Source organism: Notamacropus eugenii, chromosome 3 (assembly GCF_028372415.1).
Source record: "Notamacropus eugenii isolate mMacEug1 chromosome 3, mMacEug1.pri_v2, whole genome shotgun sequence".
Classification (NCBI taxonomy): Eukaryota; Metazoa; Chordata; class Mammalia; order Diprotodontia; family Macropodidae; genus Notamacropus; species Notamacropus eugenii.
The window spans coordinates 481,103,216-481,121,563 of NC_092874.1; the positions used below are offsets into that span (position 1 = coordinate 481,103,216).

Consider the following 18,348-nt stretch of genomic DNA (forward strand, 5'->3'; position numbering starts at 1 on the left):
ATTTATCCTGCATGTGGTTTGTACGTAGTTGTTTGCTTTTTCTTTTTCCCATATAAATTGTGACCTTGAGAGCAGAGACTGTCTTTCCTGTTTCTAGTAATCTTCAATATGTGCACAGTGTCTGGCACACAGTAGCCATTTAATAGATGCTTTGCTGAATGACTGGCTATTGTATGCAGTCATGCTTTTTAACATTTTATCCTTTTCTCAGAATAGTTAAAAAACAATCTTACTTGACTGCTGTCCCACTAGGTTTTCCTTTGTATGCCTTCATTTGTCTTCCAACTTTACTATTAGTTTTCCTTGATAGTTTTGTCTTTTCTAAAGATGGTACATATTTTAGATTTGCTCTGTTAGGCAAGAACTTTTTGATACGGTCTAGCTGTGTTTGAATATATTTTACCATATAATTGTAAGAAATAAAAAAATGGCCTCAATTAAGTGAGTACTGACTAGGTCAGTTCTTTAGTAAATACTTTGTGGGGTGATCTCATTGATGGTTCTCTTTCAGCTTGTAGATCACAGCCCACCTGTACTGTCTAAGCCTCTATGACTAGAGCTTCTTGGGGGGGGGGGGGCAGGGTGCCAGTGGCAGAGGTTGGGTTGGGCCACCCAGGCTTGGAAGCTTTCTTCCAGGTCTTGAGAACACTAACCAAGAAGGGGGTAGAAATCAAACAAAAATTATATAAGTAAAAGATAGCTTAACTTGGTTCCTTTTTGACTTTTATTTATTTTATGGAGAAAGTCTAAAACATTCCACCATTTATTTTAAAAATTAGCAACAAGAGACATAATCTAGCTCTCCTTCCTATCAGCTGCTCCTCTTGCATATTTCTCTGTTGTCATTAGTGGTGCTACAGCCTTTGGAGGCCCCCAGGTTTTCAGCCTCAGCTCCTTATTCTAAGTTTTTACATCCCATAGTTTCTTTCACTATATAGCCATCACTGAAGTTCAGGTCTTTATCATCTCTCACCTGGACCATTGAAATAATAGCCTTTTAACTTGTCTTCCTTCCTTAGTTGTCTTCCTACTCAATCCATCTTTCAGTTGCCAAAGTGATTTTTCTGAAGCCCGGATTTGCCTGTGTCAGTCCGTTACCTAATAATCCTCAGTGGCTCCCTGTTACATAGAGGACCAATTATAAACTTCTCCCTTTGGCATTTCAAGCTTTTTATTAACTTGAACCCAGTTCATCTTTCCAACCTGTGAAGGCTACTTCCCTTCACGAATTCTATGGGCCAGTTGATCTGGCCCCATCGTCCCTGTTACAGGTCTCTCCATTTCCCCTCTCTACCTTTGCTCTGGATATTCACCACCCCTGGAATGCCCTTTTTCTTCCCTTCTCCAGGAAGTCTTTATCGACTCTCCCAGATGCCTGCGCTCCCACCAAATACTTTGTATCTCATTGGCCTAGACCCATGTTTGAACCTCTGTTCTGTTCTTTAGAACGTCTGCTCCTCCACAGTGATGGAATTTTTGTATCATCAGCCCCTAGTATAGTACTTGGCACATTAGCAGATACCTAGTAAACTCTTGGAGATTCATAAAACTGATAAGTAGAAATTTGTTATTGTTTGGGGAAATTCTTTTAAGAGGAAATAAAAAAGGGAGAAAATGAAGTAGGAAGGATAGACAAATACAATCTAAAACAAAAAGTCAGGTAGGAATGGATAGTCTTAAAATAAGGATATCATTGTGATATTTTTAAATCAGTGCTACATTTGCATGACCTTTGGCACAAGTTGGGGATATCAGCTCTTAGTACTTGCTGTATGGGCTGCATGAAATCCACTGTGACCAAAGGATTGGAGGACAGCTGTCTTACCAGTGTGTTGTTTTGAAAAAGCCGGAAATGTTTGTAAATTTGGATTAGGTGGTTTAGTTACTGACTTCACTTTCTAATGATAATCAATTTCTATATTTATCAGTCATTTTCTTTAAAAGTCTATTTAAGAGTCTGTATAGAGTCATCTTTAAAGAAAGAGGCAGTTTTGGTGTAGAACAAAAGTCCAGCTCCCTTCCACCTCTGTCTCTTACTGTTTGTCTGATAAGTCATTTAATTTCCCTGAGCCTCAGGTTTTTTATATGTAAAACATGGTTAATATTTACCCTGTCTACCTTATTGGGGTTGCTTTAGCATAAAATGAGTTAATGTATGGAATTGTGGTAACAAATTGAAAATGATATTCCACCAATTTATGCATTTCCTTAGTTTCAGACCCTTGACAAGGGACCAGAGTTCCAATTCTGACTATGCCATTAATTTTATGACTTTAGGCCCTTATACCTCAGTTTCTGCCTCTCTGAAACATATATAATACCTGCCTTACCATCTCTCAGAGTTTTGTTAGGATAAGATAAATAATGGTTGTTAAAATACTTTGAAGTGCTGAAAACACTCAACAAATGTCATTTGCTATTAATGACTTTCTAATAATTCTTCTGTTATTAAATACTTAATAATGTTTTAGATATTAATAGAATGGTAATTTGGTCAGAATCAACTCCTGTCTTCTGTGTCTGATTTGCTCTTCTGTGTGTGCTAGAAGGCGAGGGTAGGGGACCTTGGAGAAGGCGGGCTTCATTGAACTTGGCCCCTGGGTCTTGCTGTGGGTGTCTGGCTTCAGCTGTAGCTGAGCTCTGTCATCACCATAGGCTTGTCTTGCTTGTGTTTCCTGAGGGATTAGTCTTATCTTGTGGCCCTTTCACCTATTTTATGTTTTTTCTTCTGCCTTCTGTCATGGACCAGAGGACCTTGGGAAGACTAGGCAGCTCTGTTTCCATGACTTGTAAACTCTAGTCAGTTATTACACTTTGTATTGGTGCATTCTCTAATTCTTTTTTGTCTCACATTATGGTTTTTGTTGTTGTTGAAGAATTAAACTGTTTCTGGACCTCAGTTTACCTCATTTGTAAAATTAAGACAGTTGAACTGGAGTTCAGTACTGTAAACTTACAGGTAGAAATCCCTGGTCTTACAGTAATCCTAAATTAAAGTTAGTAACTGTTTCATTGTACAGTTGGGAAGTAAATAGTCAAATTTGAACATCTTCTCCCCCCCCCCCCCCCCCCAAAAAAAACCAAACCTCATGAACTTTTGCTAATGCAATTTTTACTGTTTTTCAAGCAGACGATCCGCCAAGTCAAGAAGCAGAAGTCCTTACTCATCTAGGCATTCGAGGTCCCGCAGCAGGCATAGATTATCTAGGTCCCGGAGTCGCCACTCTAGCATTTCGCCTAGCACCCTGACTCTGAAAAGTAGCCTGGCTGCGGAGTTGAACAAGAACAAGAAAGCCAGAGCCGCGGAAGCAGCCAAAGCTCATGCCAAAGCGTCCAACACCTCGACGCCCACTAAAGTGGGGAGCACTGATCCTGCCGGTGGCGGCAGTGGGCCTCAGGCCAACCATGTGAAAGAACTGAAGAAGCTGAAGGCCGAACACACACCTTCCCCCACCAGCGTTGGGACTCTGAAAAACGACAAGGCAAAAGCCAAGCCCCCTGTGCAGGGAGTAAAGGTGGAAAATAATTTGGTTGTAGACAAAACCAAGAAAGGTATTGTGGTGGGCAAAGAGAGCCAGCCTGCTGTGGTGAAGGAGGAGCCAGTGGTACTGAAGGAGAAAAGCAAACCTCGCACCCCAAGTTTGGGCACCAAGGACAAAGAGCACCATGGGCCTCTGGTGACTTCCACTTTACCACCTTTGCCTTTTCCTCCTCTGCTGCCTGAAGACAAAGATGCTGACAGGTGAGTTCTGTGAAAAGCAGAGACTGAGCAAAGAGCAAGTTGCTATTAATGGACTCCAAGGAATCCAATTGCTTTCTATTGTCTGCATTTTGACAACAAATTAGTTCCTGCAGGATCATAGAAAGAAAGTGAATGTCAGCTAAAAAACTGCCACACAAACCTATTGTTAAGGGCTACAGTTTTATGTATTTACAGTGTCATCTAAGCCATGCTGCCTGGATCCACACTGTGCGTCCAACAGAAGAGTCCCAGAAATGTGGTGGTGGAGGGGGATGGGACTAGGGTGCCCAGGCCTGGGCCATTTAACCTTGGATTCTGGTTTAGGCAGTAGCACCTGGGGGCAGTTTGTGGGACATTGGTTTGGCTCCCAAATGACCCTCACATGTCCCTGTCTCCATAACGGTTTGTGACGGTCCCCATGGCTAAGCCTCCCTAGGTCTTGCTAGTCTTTCCTGTTCTGTATGTTAAGTTACCGACTGGGAGATGATCATAGCACTCACCTTGCCAAGTTGGAAGAATCAGAGACATCAGTATATGTAAAGTATTTTGCAAAGCTTTCAGCTCTAGAAAAATGTTTCCTATTAGAATTGTGATTAATAACAATTACACAAATTGCAGAGAATCGATCATTTGCATATATGTTATAGAAAATTTTCTGTAATTTGTTTTGATTATTGTGAATATTAGGTCATAGGAGAGTAGCTTTTCTTAGTTGAAACATGAGAATGAACTGAAAGGTCAGTTAAGTATGTTTTTAAGGGATCTTCGAGTATAAATGTAGAAACTTAAGAATGTTTTCAATGACGTCTTTGCTTCATGAAGCAGTCAAGCCATTTGTTGTCTTTCTTGGGTTCTTTTAAACTATTTTGTGATTTTTTTGTATATGTGAGAAGAATCTGGAGCTTTGTGGTCTGTTCCTGTGACTTTATAGCTTGCTGCCCCCACTTCTTCTTTAACACCCCTCCCCGGTTTTTCCAATCTGATCTCTTTTTTCCAGAACCTGAGAGCAGGTTACAAAGAGGAGAGTAAAGTACTGCCTCTTGGATTGTATGTTTAGTAAGTCTTCATCCTGGTCTCCCTTTCTGTGTCCAGATTGTTTCTCTTTGCCATCCTTCCCTTCCCTTCTCTGTTTCTGCCTGTCTGCCTTTGTTCTTTTTTTTGTTTTTCACAAATACAGAAGGTCGTTTAGGGGGCACATCTGGAGTAGGCAGGAAGATTGTGTACCATTGGTGAATATGCTTTACATTATGCAGCAGTTTGTTGGTTCAAATGCCATCAGTTACATCAAACTTTGTATTCTGAAGATTTTTTCTTTTTTTAGCTTAGTTACTAAATTATTAAATTTTTATTTGATGTAACTAAAATAATAACCATTTTTAATTGGTTACCCCATTTTCCTTTTGTTGTGGGGAAGCTGTTGACAGGTGAATTAACCACCCTACCCCCACCTCCTAAAGCAGGAACATACACAGGTGCACACATATACAGACATTAATTATTAAAATAATGGATTCACTAATTTACAGTCAGAAAAGACATTGGAGGTCTGCTGCTCTAGTCTTCATTTTAAAGAGATGAAAACTGAGGCTCAGATGAATGGTGCCACCTCAGATGCCACTCTGATAATGAATAATCTTATTTAAAAATAATTACTAAGGTTAGATGAAGTACAATATTTCTTGTTTAAGTAACATATGTGACTGCCAATTTTTGGTTAACATGATGGAAATACAATGGAACATGGAAAAGGCATTGGATTGAAATTTATTGTCCGCATCTCTACTTTATACCCTTAGCAAGTCGCAACTTCTTTTTTAGCGTAAACAACTTCATCTGTAAAACGGGACTGTTCATGTTGCCTGACTACAGGGTTATTTGAGGATCCAGTGAAGTGATGGGTGGGTTCTGGTCTTGGCTTTACAAACACTACCTTGGGGAAAGAGGGAGAGGAGTAGTTGAGGCTAATTGTTATTTTCCATTAAAAATAGGTGTATTAAGGCCTTTTATTTTTATATCAGTCATTTCCCCTTAAACCATCATTGAACCTTTCCTTGGAACAAAGAAAAGCATGTAAATTGGCTGACTGCAGGGACCAGCTTTCAGCTTTATTTCCTCAGCTTTGCAAGTAGCTATATTATACTCTAGTATACTACTACAGTAGCTGTATTATGCTACATTAGCTATATTATACTATAATTTAAATGAGCTTGAAGGGGCATCAAAGAAATTGAAAGATGACCTTGTTATGTCTCGTCTTTTTGGTCTGTATAGTCACTTTAGAAACTGTTGGTTAGTAATCTTATTTTCTTTTGGTTTTCTTTTCCCCAGAATTCTGTCTATTTGTATATGTGTTTCTCTTTAGTAAGTGAAGATAAGGGACCATAGCATTTTTATAAATGTGCCTCAAAAGTGTGGCTGTGACCAATTTTTCCATGATCTAAAATACTTATCTTTCTTAAAAGGACTTTTCTTCTCTCCTTCCCTTTATCTGCTTTCGATTGATTATCTGTGTGGAAGTTGGTGCTATCATCAGAAATGGAGTGCCCTGTGGAGTTACATTAATTCCACCTTGTGACAGTTTGGCTCTTCTATTACCCTGTGAGGAGCATGTGTTTGTGCTGGTCACAGGCAAGGTTGCTTAGCTGGGGATGCACTTGGAATGGATTTGGGATCGAACTCTTTCATTTCTTTCATGATACAATTAAACACGTTGAAATATTTTTGTATTTAAAATATATTTATATTTTATATATAATGAATATATTTTATATATATAAAATACAAAGTAAATACTTTTTCTGTGCTAAGTGCTTTACAAATACTGGCTCATTTGATTCTCAAAGCAATTCTCAGAGCAGATGCTGTTACTGTCCTCATTGTACAGGTGAGGAAACAAGGCAGACATACCCAAGATCACATGGCTAGTATGTTTCTGAGGTCACATTTGAACTCAGGTTTTCTGATTCTAGTTCCATTGCACTGTGCACTGCACTACAATCTGTGCCCTCTTAACTGTGCCAAGCACTGTACTGATTGGTACTGGGGGTAAGTTAGGGAAGCCAGACAGTCTCTGCTTTCCAGGAGCTCATGTTCTAGTAGGAGGAGATAGCACATGAGGAACCAAGTGGATAGTGAGGTCTCTTCATTAGTCTCATTTACACTGATAAAACCATATTTGTTTCTGATATGGAACCACTTGATAGTCCCAAGGACTTTTGTGAGAAGAACTTGGTTTTCCTAGTCTTTAAGTAGCTTCCAATTGCTCAGGAGCCTTTGGCTGCATCTCCTATAAAACCAGTTCTCATTTCTCTCCACAGGTTGATTTCCTGGGTGATGGCTGTTAGGACTGGGCTGGAAGAGGGCTTTTGGTTCACATTGGGTGTGGTAGGAAACTCTGGCGCTCAGGATTCTGCCCTGGCTCCATCTGGGTTTTAGGGGAAGGTAGCAGTTAAAGTCTTAGAAGTGGTTTGACTTTCCTGGAATATGCGACCTCCCTGTCTGTCTTTGCCTTCATTGGGGGTGGCAATAGATTGACATGCAATTTATTATTCTTGTGCAAAAGACAGAGGGAACCAGACGATTGTGTGCAATTATACAGATTCAGAACTAGCCAGCATAGATTGTACTAATGAATTGTCCCATGTCAACTTGGATTGCAGTAACAAGAGTGAAGTGTCCCAAGAATCTTTGCTTGGCCTTGTGCTCTTGAACCATCTTTATTTAGGACTGGACCAAGGAATGTACGGACACACTTGTCAAATTGGTAGATGGCAACAGGACTGGGAGGAATAGGTAACAGGTTGGGAGAAAAAGGTCATCTTGAAAAAAATAGGATTGTTGAATAGAATTTGATGAGATGAGATTTATGAAGAGTAAATATAAAATCTCCTGCTTGCGCCCTAAAAATTACTTTTGCAAATACAAGCGAGGTAAGGCAGAAAGGACTACTACGCAACACTTTGGGTTTTGATGGACTCCACAGCCAATATAAATCAACAACGTGATGTTGTAGTAAAATAAAAATCAGCCCTCCACCACCGTACCCAGGCAATCCGAGGTGGTGCTCAGCTCTGCTGTAATGGCATCTGGAATATCGGGTTCAATTCTGGGCACCACTTATCAGAAAGGACATTGAACAAGTGAGAATGTGGTGGAGACCCTTGATCGAGATCATTCCTTGTGAGGAACATTTGAAGAAACCAGGAGTGTTTAGCCTGGAGAACACAAGGCTCAGGACATGAGTGTGTCCAAACTTTTGTGTATAGGTGTGAATAGATTGGCCTCAGAGAGTTGAACCAGGAGCAGAAACCTTGGAGCAGAGGCTTGTTGGCCATTTACTGGGCTAGGTTAGGAATTCTCCTTTTTCTTGTCTAAGTTAGATTCATTTGCCTCTGAAGTCCCTTCCGATGCTGACACTCAGTAATTTTCCATGTATTTTTGAGAAAATATTCACTCTTGAAGAAACTGAATGTTTTTGACCAGATATTGCTATGGGAAAGGTATGCAGATATTGCTATGGGAAAGGTATGATCACTGTTGAGCCTGCTTTCCCCCAGCCTACTTTAAATTTATTATTTATTTTTGACAGTGCTTTTCAAAAAAATTTTGAGTTCCAAATTTTGTCAGGACCTCTAGCCCCTCTCCCATCCATTTAGAAGGCAAGCAGTATTGGTTTCAGTTATAGATGTGAAGTCATACAAAGCATTTCTGGAAACATTCTGGACACTAGTTTGATATTTCTTAGTGTGGCTTCACCTAATATAGACAGTTGTGACTGTTTTTTAAGATCCTCCATAAAATTGATATTTCCTTACCTGAAAATTATAAATTTGTTTGACTTTCAGACAAATGTAGGAGCTTTTAGCTTGCTGGAGTTTGGATTACAAAATGAAATCCTGCAGGAGGTGGTAGTGTCTGCTGAGGAAATGATGTTAGATATTAAATAGCACATTGAGACTGAGGAATGAAAACAAATGCCCCGTCACATAGGAGGTGTCAGAGATAGCCAGAGAGGTGACAAACACCGTTGTCTGTGTTCCTCCTGTTTCAGAAGCTGCTGCAAATAAATCAGTGAGAGTTCCATGAATAAAACACATCATTTTAAAATTAACGACTTTACCCTGTTTACTTAGGATCATTTTTTGTTTTAATGAAAAAATGTGTTTAGTGTGGACAGAGAGAAGGAGAATGTGACAGTGTTGAAATGAAGTGTTTAAATATGTCAGTTACTTTTTGGAAATTGTAAAATAACCTGAGTCTCGTCAGTCAGAATGAAATAAGGTGCTTGGTAGCTTGGTGGAGCTTGATTTTTTGGGGCACACATCCAGGGTGTCGTCGGTGTCCATGTGAAGGGTCAGTAGAGGGAAGTGTGGTGGAGAGAGTAATCCCAGCCAGCACCGTCCAGAGCGAGTGGGTGTGAGTGGGCAATTCACCAGATGACCCTTTCTTTTCTAGTTTACGAGGGAACATTTCAGTGAAGGCTGTGAAAAAAGAAGTCGAGAAGAAACTTCGCTGCCTGCTCGCAGACCTGCCCCTTCCCCCTGAGCTCCCAGGAGGCGACGACTTCTCCACGAGTCCTGAGGAGAAAAAGGCTTTGACCCCAACGCCCAGTAAGAGGAGGCCCAAGTACGTGTTGCACAGCCCCACTCCTTGCTTTCTGCCTGCTGTTAAAACTTACCTCAAATATTTCTTCTTTATCCAGAAAAGCTGAAACATGAAATCAGATTTCAAAATTGAAAAAAAAAGTAAAAAACAACCCAACGCCCCAAAGAACCCCAAATCTTTTATATTAGTAGCTTAAGTTTTTAAATGCAGTTTTCACTGTACTGGAAAAATTGAGACTGTCTTTCTAATTAGTTGGTGTAATCTGTCAGTGAGTTCCAATTTAAAAAAAAAATCTAACAAGTATATGGATTGCTGTCACTTGGAAGAGATATTCCATGTGTTTGCTTGGAAAGAGAGAGCTAGGAGCAATGGGTAGTAGCTGCAAAGAAGTAAATTCGATTCTAGAAAAATGACTTATCAGTTAGAGCTCTCGAAAAGGGCATTGGGCTGACTCAGGTATCTTGGGGATCTGCTAACAAAGGCGAGAGGAGCGACTGGCTGAGAGCGTGGTGGGAGTGGAATCTAAACTTTCCGAGCTGCTTTCTGACTCTCAAATACTGTGATCTTTTATCTTGTTAATTTCCTGTGGCTCTAGGAAATACCATAATTCTCTTTTATATATAAGAGATTCTAAACAAAATAGAAACAATAAAACTTGGAGGCAACAGAAGGCATTTGTGGTCAACTATTAGTGAAGCCACACAAGGTGGATTATGGGAAAGCTGATAACATGCCTTTGCTTTGAGCTTCTAATTATTTTCTGGCCTTTGATATCTCCGGAGTATCTTGCTTTCTGAGAGGAACTGGAATTTAAAATAGGTTTGAAGTCTTATTCTAGTAGCTTCAGTATAGTAACTGAAGGAAGTCTTCCTGCGGCCTAATTCAGCCATCTGCAAACATAGCTCCTTTTTCTCAGTTTTCTTCCCACCAAGGGAATTTGTTACTTCGATGTGAACTAAAAGAGTGAAGCATTCCATACAGATTAATTGGAAAAGTGTGAGATATTGTTCACCCCTACCGTGGACTGGGTTATTAGCATAGTTTGGGGAGCCAGGACAGTTTTAAAATGCCTTCTTATTTGAATACTAAATGGTTGTAGCTGTTAAAACTAACCAAACATTCCATTTAGAGAATATAAAAAGTTTTCTGAGGTATTCCTGTGTCTCAATGTGGGGTCCTAGAAAGAGTTTGTGGGGGAAAAGTTAGGGAGTCAGAGAATCTGGGTTCAGATCCCCTCTGCCACTTACTCCTAATGTGACTATGGTTAAGTCATTTGACTTTTCTGGGACACAGTTTCCTAATCTATAAAATTAGGGGTAAGACCAGACAATTTTTATGGTCTCTTCCCCCTCTAAATCTGTGATCCTGTGATCTGATATTTGTGTGAGTAGTTGAAATGAAAAATTGTATATACTTCCCTGACTTCACAGCTGAGTAGCGATGGTGTACAGTTGCCACTATAGGACAGAGCTCTATATTAGTCCACAGAGTTCAATAATTTGCATTAAAAATGAGCTTAACATAAAGCTTTAAGAAAAGAGATGTGGGTGATGAGTGGGAAATGATGAAGGGACAAGATCACATGGGATTCCCCCCCATGCATGTTGATTTCTTTGGCTTTAGCGACCTGCTATTTTGGAAAGGCTTTCATGGAGCTTTTTCCATTTTGTTCTTTCTTAGTTTATATGCAGAATGAATAAGCATCTGGATGATCAAATGAACGTGTAGCATTATTATAATGTTGGGGGTGGAGTGCGCTGCAAGGGAGGAATGGATTTTTATTTTGGTGATTAGTACTTAAATTAGTCTTGCTTGACTATATATAAAACTTCAGAACTATATTTACTAGAATATGTGGGCCTCGCTATGGTGAAATAAAAGAAAAGGATATTGACTGGGGAAAGCGCTGCGTGGATAAATTTGATATCATTGGAATTATTGGAGAAGGCACCTATGGGCAAGTTTACAAAGCCAGGGATAAAGATACAGGTAAGAGCTCATAAAATATGGTTATGTTGGCATGTGCTGTGGGCGTGGCTTGGTTTTGTCTTCTCAAAATAGAGTTTTAGGAATTTTTAAGAATATACTTGATATAGAGGGAATAATTATGTCATAATCATGTCAACTTCTTTTGCCACATGGTGATTCTTGATGGAATCGAGTGTTTCTCTCATTCTGATTTCTTTTGTTTTTAAAAAGAATTTTACATATTTTTAAAAATTTCCTTTGTTAGCATTAGCCATACAATTATTTCAACCTTAATGAGACAGATTTTTTTTGTTTAGTTATTTTTTTTATTATTAAAAAAATTGTAAGCAAATTTTTTTTTCAAAGAAAGATTAGGAATAAAACCTTACCCAGAATTGTTTTTATGTAGCAGATTTTATTGTAGTAAGTTCAGCAAAGTACTTTTACTATTATTGGCAGTGGTCCAGTTCAAGAAAGTACTTTACAATTACTTTAGGCCATTTAGAAACATTTTATTTACAAAGTAACTTCATACAATCTACCTCTAAGGAGGTTAAGTGCTTGACAGCCAACCGTTAGGAATAAATGTGCTCAGAAGCAAATGAGAAATGAGAGCAAGTTACACAGACAGGAGAAAAGGGAGAAAACAACTCTCAATGGGCCTGTTCTGTGCCTTGCCTTGACCACTTCTTCATCAAGTTAAACAATGAATATTAATGATTCCCTGGAATCATTAGTAGTCAAAGAAGCACGACATAGAATTTAAGGTGGTTAGAATAAAATACATGAAGCAACTATACTAGGAATGTTGGTTGTATCAGCATTTGTTATAACTTCCATAACAGTATTCTTATAGTTTTTTCACACATACACACACACACGCACATAAGCACACACACACGCACATAAGCACACACGTGCACACATGCACACACACGCACACACATGCACACACACAGGACTACAATGTACTTCGTGAACACATCCTGCTGATAGACTATAAAAAAGAGAAGAGTCTAAATATGACCTTCTTATATTTCGCCTTGTTGAATCAGGCAGTTGCTTTAAATCCTACATACTTTCAGTTACTTGTTTAATGCCAGGCAGAGAGTGATTCCACTTTTAGATTGGTGCAAATGATTAAATTCATCCGTTAGAGTTGTAATTTTGGCTGTGGTTGGAGCTTTAAGTAATAGGAATTAAATAGTGAATTAAAATTTAAAATTGAGAATTGAGAAAAATGACATCTGGCTTGCCCATTTGTGATGTCTTTTGATTTATCTAATTTTGTTACAGGAGAAATGGTGGCCTTAAAAAAAGTCCGACTAGATAATGAAAAGGAAGGCTTCCCCATCACAGCCATCCGAGAGATCAAGATCCTGCGGCAGCTTACCCACCAGAGTATTATCAACATGAAGGAAATTGTCACAGACAAAGAAGATGCATTAGATTTTAAGAAGGACAAAGGTATGTGGTGTTCATTTAGAATACTGGCTTTCCTTAGTAATAGTGACACCAATTTGTAGATCTAGCTTGTTATTTGATTAGAAGTACATTTTTGGGGAGATAATTGACCTTTTGGTAGTAAAGAGTTAAATGAGAGCCTGTTTACCTAAGGAAAGCCCTTTATTTAGAAATTTAGTGGAATTGAGTATGCTTTAGTACTTAAGTGGGTCACAAGCCATCCATGCCTGCTCATTGTGTGCCATTCTTATCCATGTCCTTCCATGAATCTTTCGTACCAAGTAGAAAGCCTTCTTCGAGCTGTCTTAGATCTCATTGATACCAAGAGAGCACCCATGCTATCTCTGCCCCTTTGCTCTAGCTCTGGGACTAGCCCATGCTCTTTTCTGGTCATACATTGCCTTGAGGATGTCTTTTATCCTTTTCCCATCTAAGCCATAATCTGGAAGTATCCTGCATTCTCTTCACACAGTACATCATTCCATTGCCTTTTAGGTCCTTTTGAGTCTTCTGGGATCATGGCGGTCTATGATCCACAGCATCCTCAGGATTTTATCGGTTTTAAAAAGATGTTCATTTGTGCAGTAGGGCATCCTGCAGTCCTTGAAAGTCCTGCTCAGTTTCCCCAAGGCACTCCAGTCTACCCTCTTCCTCCTGTTGAGTCTAGATCTCTGTCACAGAGAGGGGCACTGATGGCCTGATTTACTGGACCAGGTGTCCAGCTTTGTGCCCTGAGCTGGTCTGCATGCCTTCCTTATCCACTTGGTTTTTCCTGTGTGATTTGCTGTCTTGTTGGAGCAGTTGTGGATCTCACCAAAAAGGCTTGTGGTCTTCAGATGGCTCAGTGTGTTCAGCACCATGTCATCTGTGAGCAACATCTGGACGGTTTGATGAGCAGCTTATTTCTTTTTAGTGAATTCTTTTCGTCAGCTAAGGGAACAGCAGGTGCGCACAGTGTGTGCAGGAGCCTGTGTTTTCAAATCTAGTCACCAATTTGAACACTTTTTTTTAAAGATGAAAAGGCTTATGCTCCAGTACTGCTGTGGGAGTTTATGTTGGCAAATCTTGCGTAAGAGCCAGATGTTTAACACGTATATCTTAGACTTTCTGACCTTTAAGAACTTAAGATAACAATAAAAGCCCTCAGACCCCACAAACTGTAGGGTGTTGACCTTGAGTCCTGTTGTGCAGCTCTTCCTGGATCTTGGTGATGAGCGGCAGAACTGCCTGTTCTCAGCTCCTTCTTCCTCTCCCTTCCTAGATTCTCTTCAGTGACCATGTAGATGTGGAGAATAAGATTGAGAAAAAAGGAGGGGTTTGTAGCTTGAGGTGCAGTATCATCTTGAATGTTTTGAATGAAGAAATTATTATTTGAAAGCATTCTCCATTCAGCATTCCATTGCCAGGTGTGAATATTTCTCTAATACTGCTTCGATCCTATTCTTCCACTCAAAAACTTTCAGTGAATGTGGCACTAAGGTTGAAGCAAGAAGCTGTTATATGCATCTGTGTGATAGAGAAATTGAAAAAACTATTGTAAATTAAAAAAAATGCTTTTCCTATTTATGAAAGTTAAATATAAATTACTTTTTTAAAATTTCCTAATTTTTGGAGGTTTTCCATTGCTTCTAGGTCAAAGTCTCTAGAATCCTTAGCTTGACATTTGAAACCGTTCTTTGGTTTGGTTCTGTTGTACTTTCTAACTAGAATCTTGAAATATCAGAGACCATCTAGTCCTTCCCCTAAAGACAGCTCCTTCCCAGTTGTCCCAGCCTTCTGACTCTTTGCTAGACATGGAACCTGGCCTTTTGATTCTCGACATCCTCTGAGCCTTTCTTGCATCATTTGCTAGGCCAGGCTTCTCCTGCTTTGCTCCCTACCCCTTCTTTCCATTGGTGATTCCCTCTTCCTGCCCCCAAAACTGATTTGTGTATATTTTGTTTGGCTTATCCAGCTGCATATGGGAGAACCTCTCCCCTGGTTAAAGGGGCAGTCTTGTCTATTTTTGTTTTTGTGTCCCCAGCCCTCGAACCAGTGCCTGTTGCTTTATCTACAGTTGTGGAATAGACGGCTGCCAGTGACTTGCCCAGGGTCACACGGCCAGCTGTGGGTGCACAGCCTTTGCTAAACCTGTAGCCAAGTTACACTCTTGTGTTTGTTGGCCTGGATGTGATCAGGAGCCCAAAACACATGCGTTCTGAGTGTGGCTTATAGTCTGCCATTATAGGATGAGGGAACAAAGGTAACACCAAGTGGGAATTTAGTCTTCGCCCTAAAGACCTAATCAGTAGGTATTGCCTAGTCCAAGTGCCTCAGTCTCTCCAGTGCCAGGTTGTTAGTGCCAAGTGAAAGAAGACCCTGGGGATACAGGTACTACAGCTGCCCTTTCTGCTTACATGATGCTGGACAGTCTGACTGGGCCTTACTTGGTACTTTTCCTGTCCAATGGCTAGCAGACCTCCCCAACTCTCTTTCTTAAGTTGCTGTAATTTTGAGTTGCGTGTTGCTCCTTAGGAGCAAAGCCTTAGCTAAGCCCATTTTCCCCGCTAGCTCTCCCAGTACTGCCTTCCCTATTCAGTAGAGCCCCCTTTCCCTGTTCTGCTCTGTTCTTGTGGACCCATGGTCATTGATAACAAAGCCCTTTCCCGTAGATCTCTTCCTCGGGCATGTAGTCATGGGGACTAGATGAAGCCTACCTGGGGATTCTACCTCAAAGCCTACCTCTCTTCCATCTCTGAGCTCTTTAACTGTTTCTTCTTCTAATTTTGGCATTTAGTAATTTACATAATTCTGAAATTTAAATTTACAGCCTTAGAAACTAGTTTGCACACTGAGGAACCAAGTTCAGGGATTCAGGCTCCCATCTATGATGTTGACCTTGAACTAGCATGATCTTAAGGAAAAAGTGGGGGAAAGTGTAGCATGTATGTGAAAGGAGGATGGTAGCTTGGCGAGAGCTGTGTTGCAAAGTAATGGGAAAATAGAGTTTGAATAAGTGAGGTAGATTGGGGCCTGGATTTTGGAGATGGGCTGGCCAGTTTTGAGAAGGAAAGTGGCCCGATGAAAGCAGTACCTTGAGGAAAGTTGATATACAGGGGTGATAGCAGTGGCACTAAAAGATCAGGTCAAGGGGTAGCATGGTAGAGTCCACAGAGTCGGAGGTTTCGGGGAGGCCTGGTTTGAAATCCTGTCTTTAATACTAACGTGAATGTGGACAAGTGACTTGGCTTCTTTGAAGACAGACAATGTTAGCATGTGCAGTGCCTCTCTCTCTCGTGGTCATAAGCTCAGGGGAGGTGATGTCCGACAGACATTGTACCCAACCATTCGTTGCTGTAGGATGGGTTGGTGCTTAGGTGTAGCACTAAAGGGGACCTTGGAAGCTATCTAGTCTGGTCTTTTCATTTTACGAACAAAGAAATTGAAACTTGAAGAGGTTTGCCGAAAGTCACCCAAGTAGAAAGTGGCAGAGGTAAAGTTTAAATCCAGCACTCTCACCACAAGTCAGTTCACTCTCAACAGGGTTATTGGACAGAATTCTGGAAGCTTCCTGAGTGCAGGAATTGTCTTTTGCTTCTTTTTGTATCCTAACACAACACAGTGCCTGGCACATAGTGGGCACTTAATCAACATTGATTGATTAGTTGAAGTCAGCTATAGTAATAATACAGAAAATTTACAGATTACTTTTTTTTGGTTGCAGATGGTAAGACAGTATAGCGTTCTTAGGTGAATGTGAGATGGTTTTTAGCAAAGGAGCAGAAAAAGAATTTGAATCCGCTGGTCATCAACTTTTTTGTGTCAGTAATAAAAAGCAGAAAGTGGTATCATGCTATGTAAAAGAACAATTCATTATCAAGAGATTAACCTATCAAGACACATGCAGAATTTACGTAAAGATAACTGTAAAACACATTTTAGAGATAAAGAACTAGTGTCAGTATTCATCACTATCACACGCAAATATAGTAAAGATCTTACAACCCAAATTAATTGATAGATTTGTTACTTTAAAAATCAGTAAAGATGACACCTTCAAGAACAGGTCATGCCAGAGTAACTGGAGTTCCTGTTTTGACCAGGTGCTAAACTGATAGATCCAGGCAGATCTAGGTGTACTTTTCTTAGATTTAAGCTTTATAAACCATTCTAATTGAAATATTTATAAAAATGTTTTTAAATCAAACATTTAAACATTAAAAAACATTCCCCTCTTGCTTTTGAAAAAGTGTCTTATTTTTGGCTTTTGTTTATATCACATTTATTTCTTTTACATTATGAGCCATCCCCTGTAACAAAGTTTAAAAAAAGAAAAAAAATCAGTTAAGTAAAACAAAACTAGACTATCTGACAGTATGCCCAATAGTCTCTCCTCATGTAATGAGGGGAGAGAAGTATATTTTCTCTTTACCTTCCTTTTTAAAAAATGCTTTTGTTGTAATCTTTTGCTTTGATATCATCTTGATTTTCAATTATCTTCCTCCCCTGTCCACTTGCCTGGAGAGCTGTCCTTGGTAGAGAAGAAGGAAGAAAGGGAAAATTGCAGCTCAACCAAACCACCCCAGAAGGGAGGGAGGGAGATGCCACAGTTTCAGTGTCCTTTTTATCCCAGTCCTTCCCTGATCCTGCCCTCTTCAGTAGTCTGCTTGGTTTTGCTGCTCTCCCTATCAGTCCAGATAAATCTTGTGGCACAGTCACACTCTTGCAGTTTCCCTGCTTTTCTCTTGGTATTGTGGATTTTTATTTTTGCTTTATCTAATAGCGTGATGATAACTTTTGCTCTTAGGGAATCATCTGATGCATTGAACATTTGATTCCAGTCATTTTCTTTCTGTTAATGTGTCTTTCTGTTTTAGATTTACATTATAGAGTTTGATTATTTATCCACTTTTATGCACTTTCTTAAAGATTATTTAAGGCAGTTGCATTGATGATTAGGCTTGTGTTTTCCTCCTATATTCTTTCATGTTGATTTTTTTTGTTGTTAGTACTTTGTCCCTGAGGTTTTTTTTTTTTTTGGCATATGCTGCTTTGGAGCTTGTGTCTTTCCAGAGATTCTTTCCGCAGTCCCATTTACTTGCTGTATCCTAAGTTCCTTTGACTTACTTCTGTTGTTAATTTCTTTTTTCTTGCTTTTTAAAAATCTATTTTCCCTGTCTTTTTGCTTTTCCTTTCCTCTCCATTTAAGCTTGCAGCAAAAAAAAATCCCAAATGCCCCCTCTTTCATTTAAACATTACTTCATCTTTTTCTAATTTCATCCTTCTCATTTCTCTTTTCTTCATATTTATTCTGAGTTGTTTTCCAATTCATGTGCTGTAGGCTCACTTGTTCTTTACTCTGTGTATCCCTCGTTCAGGTGGAGCTCCTGAAGTGCTGATTTGGAACTTCCCATTTCTGTGTTATTGATCTTACCCTGCTCACCTCTTTTTGCTTTTCCGTACTCTTAGAAATGTTAACTCGTGGGGGCTGCAGCATCAGACGGAAACAGTACAATGTGATGAGTTGCTCCCCATTCTTCCTATGACTGCTCTTGACTCTGATTTCTGGTTCTGCCACCCTGAGTGTTGGC

The 18,348-nt window shown here is 39.8% G+C and overlaps 1 protein-coding gene across 2 annotated transcripts in view; it reads left to right on the plus strand.

Annotated features, from left to right (window-relative positions):
- The window catches only part of CDK13 (cyclin dependent kinase 13), a 113,251-nt gene that overhangs the window by 23,358 nt on the left and 71,545 nt on the right, over positions 1-18,348 (plus strand). For both annotated transcript variants that reach the window (XM_072599102.1, XM_072599103.1), the window contains 4 exons: positions 3,131-3,742; positions 9,197-9,367; positions 11,196-11,335; positions 12,611-12,781. In XM_072599102.1, the coding sequence (XP_072455203.1) occupies positions 3,131-3,742; positions 9,197-9,367; positions 11,196-11,335; positions 12,611-12,781 (1,094 nt within the window). The remainder of the gene's footprint in view (positions 1-3,130; positions 3,743-9,196; positions 9,368-11,195; positions 11,336-12,610; positions 12,782-18,348) is intronic.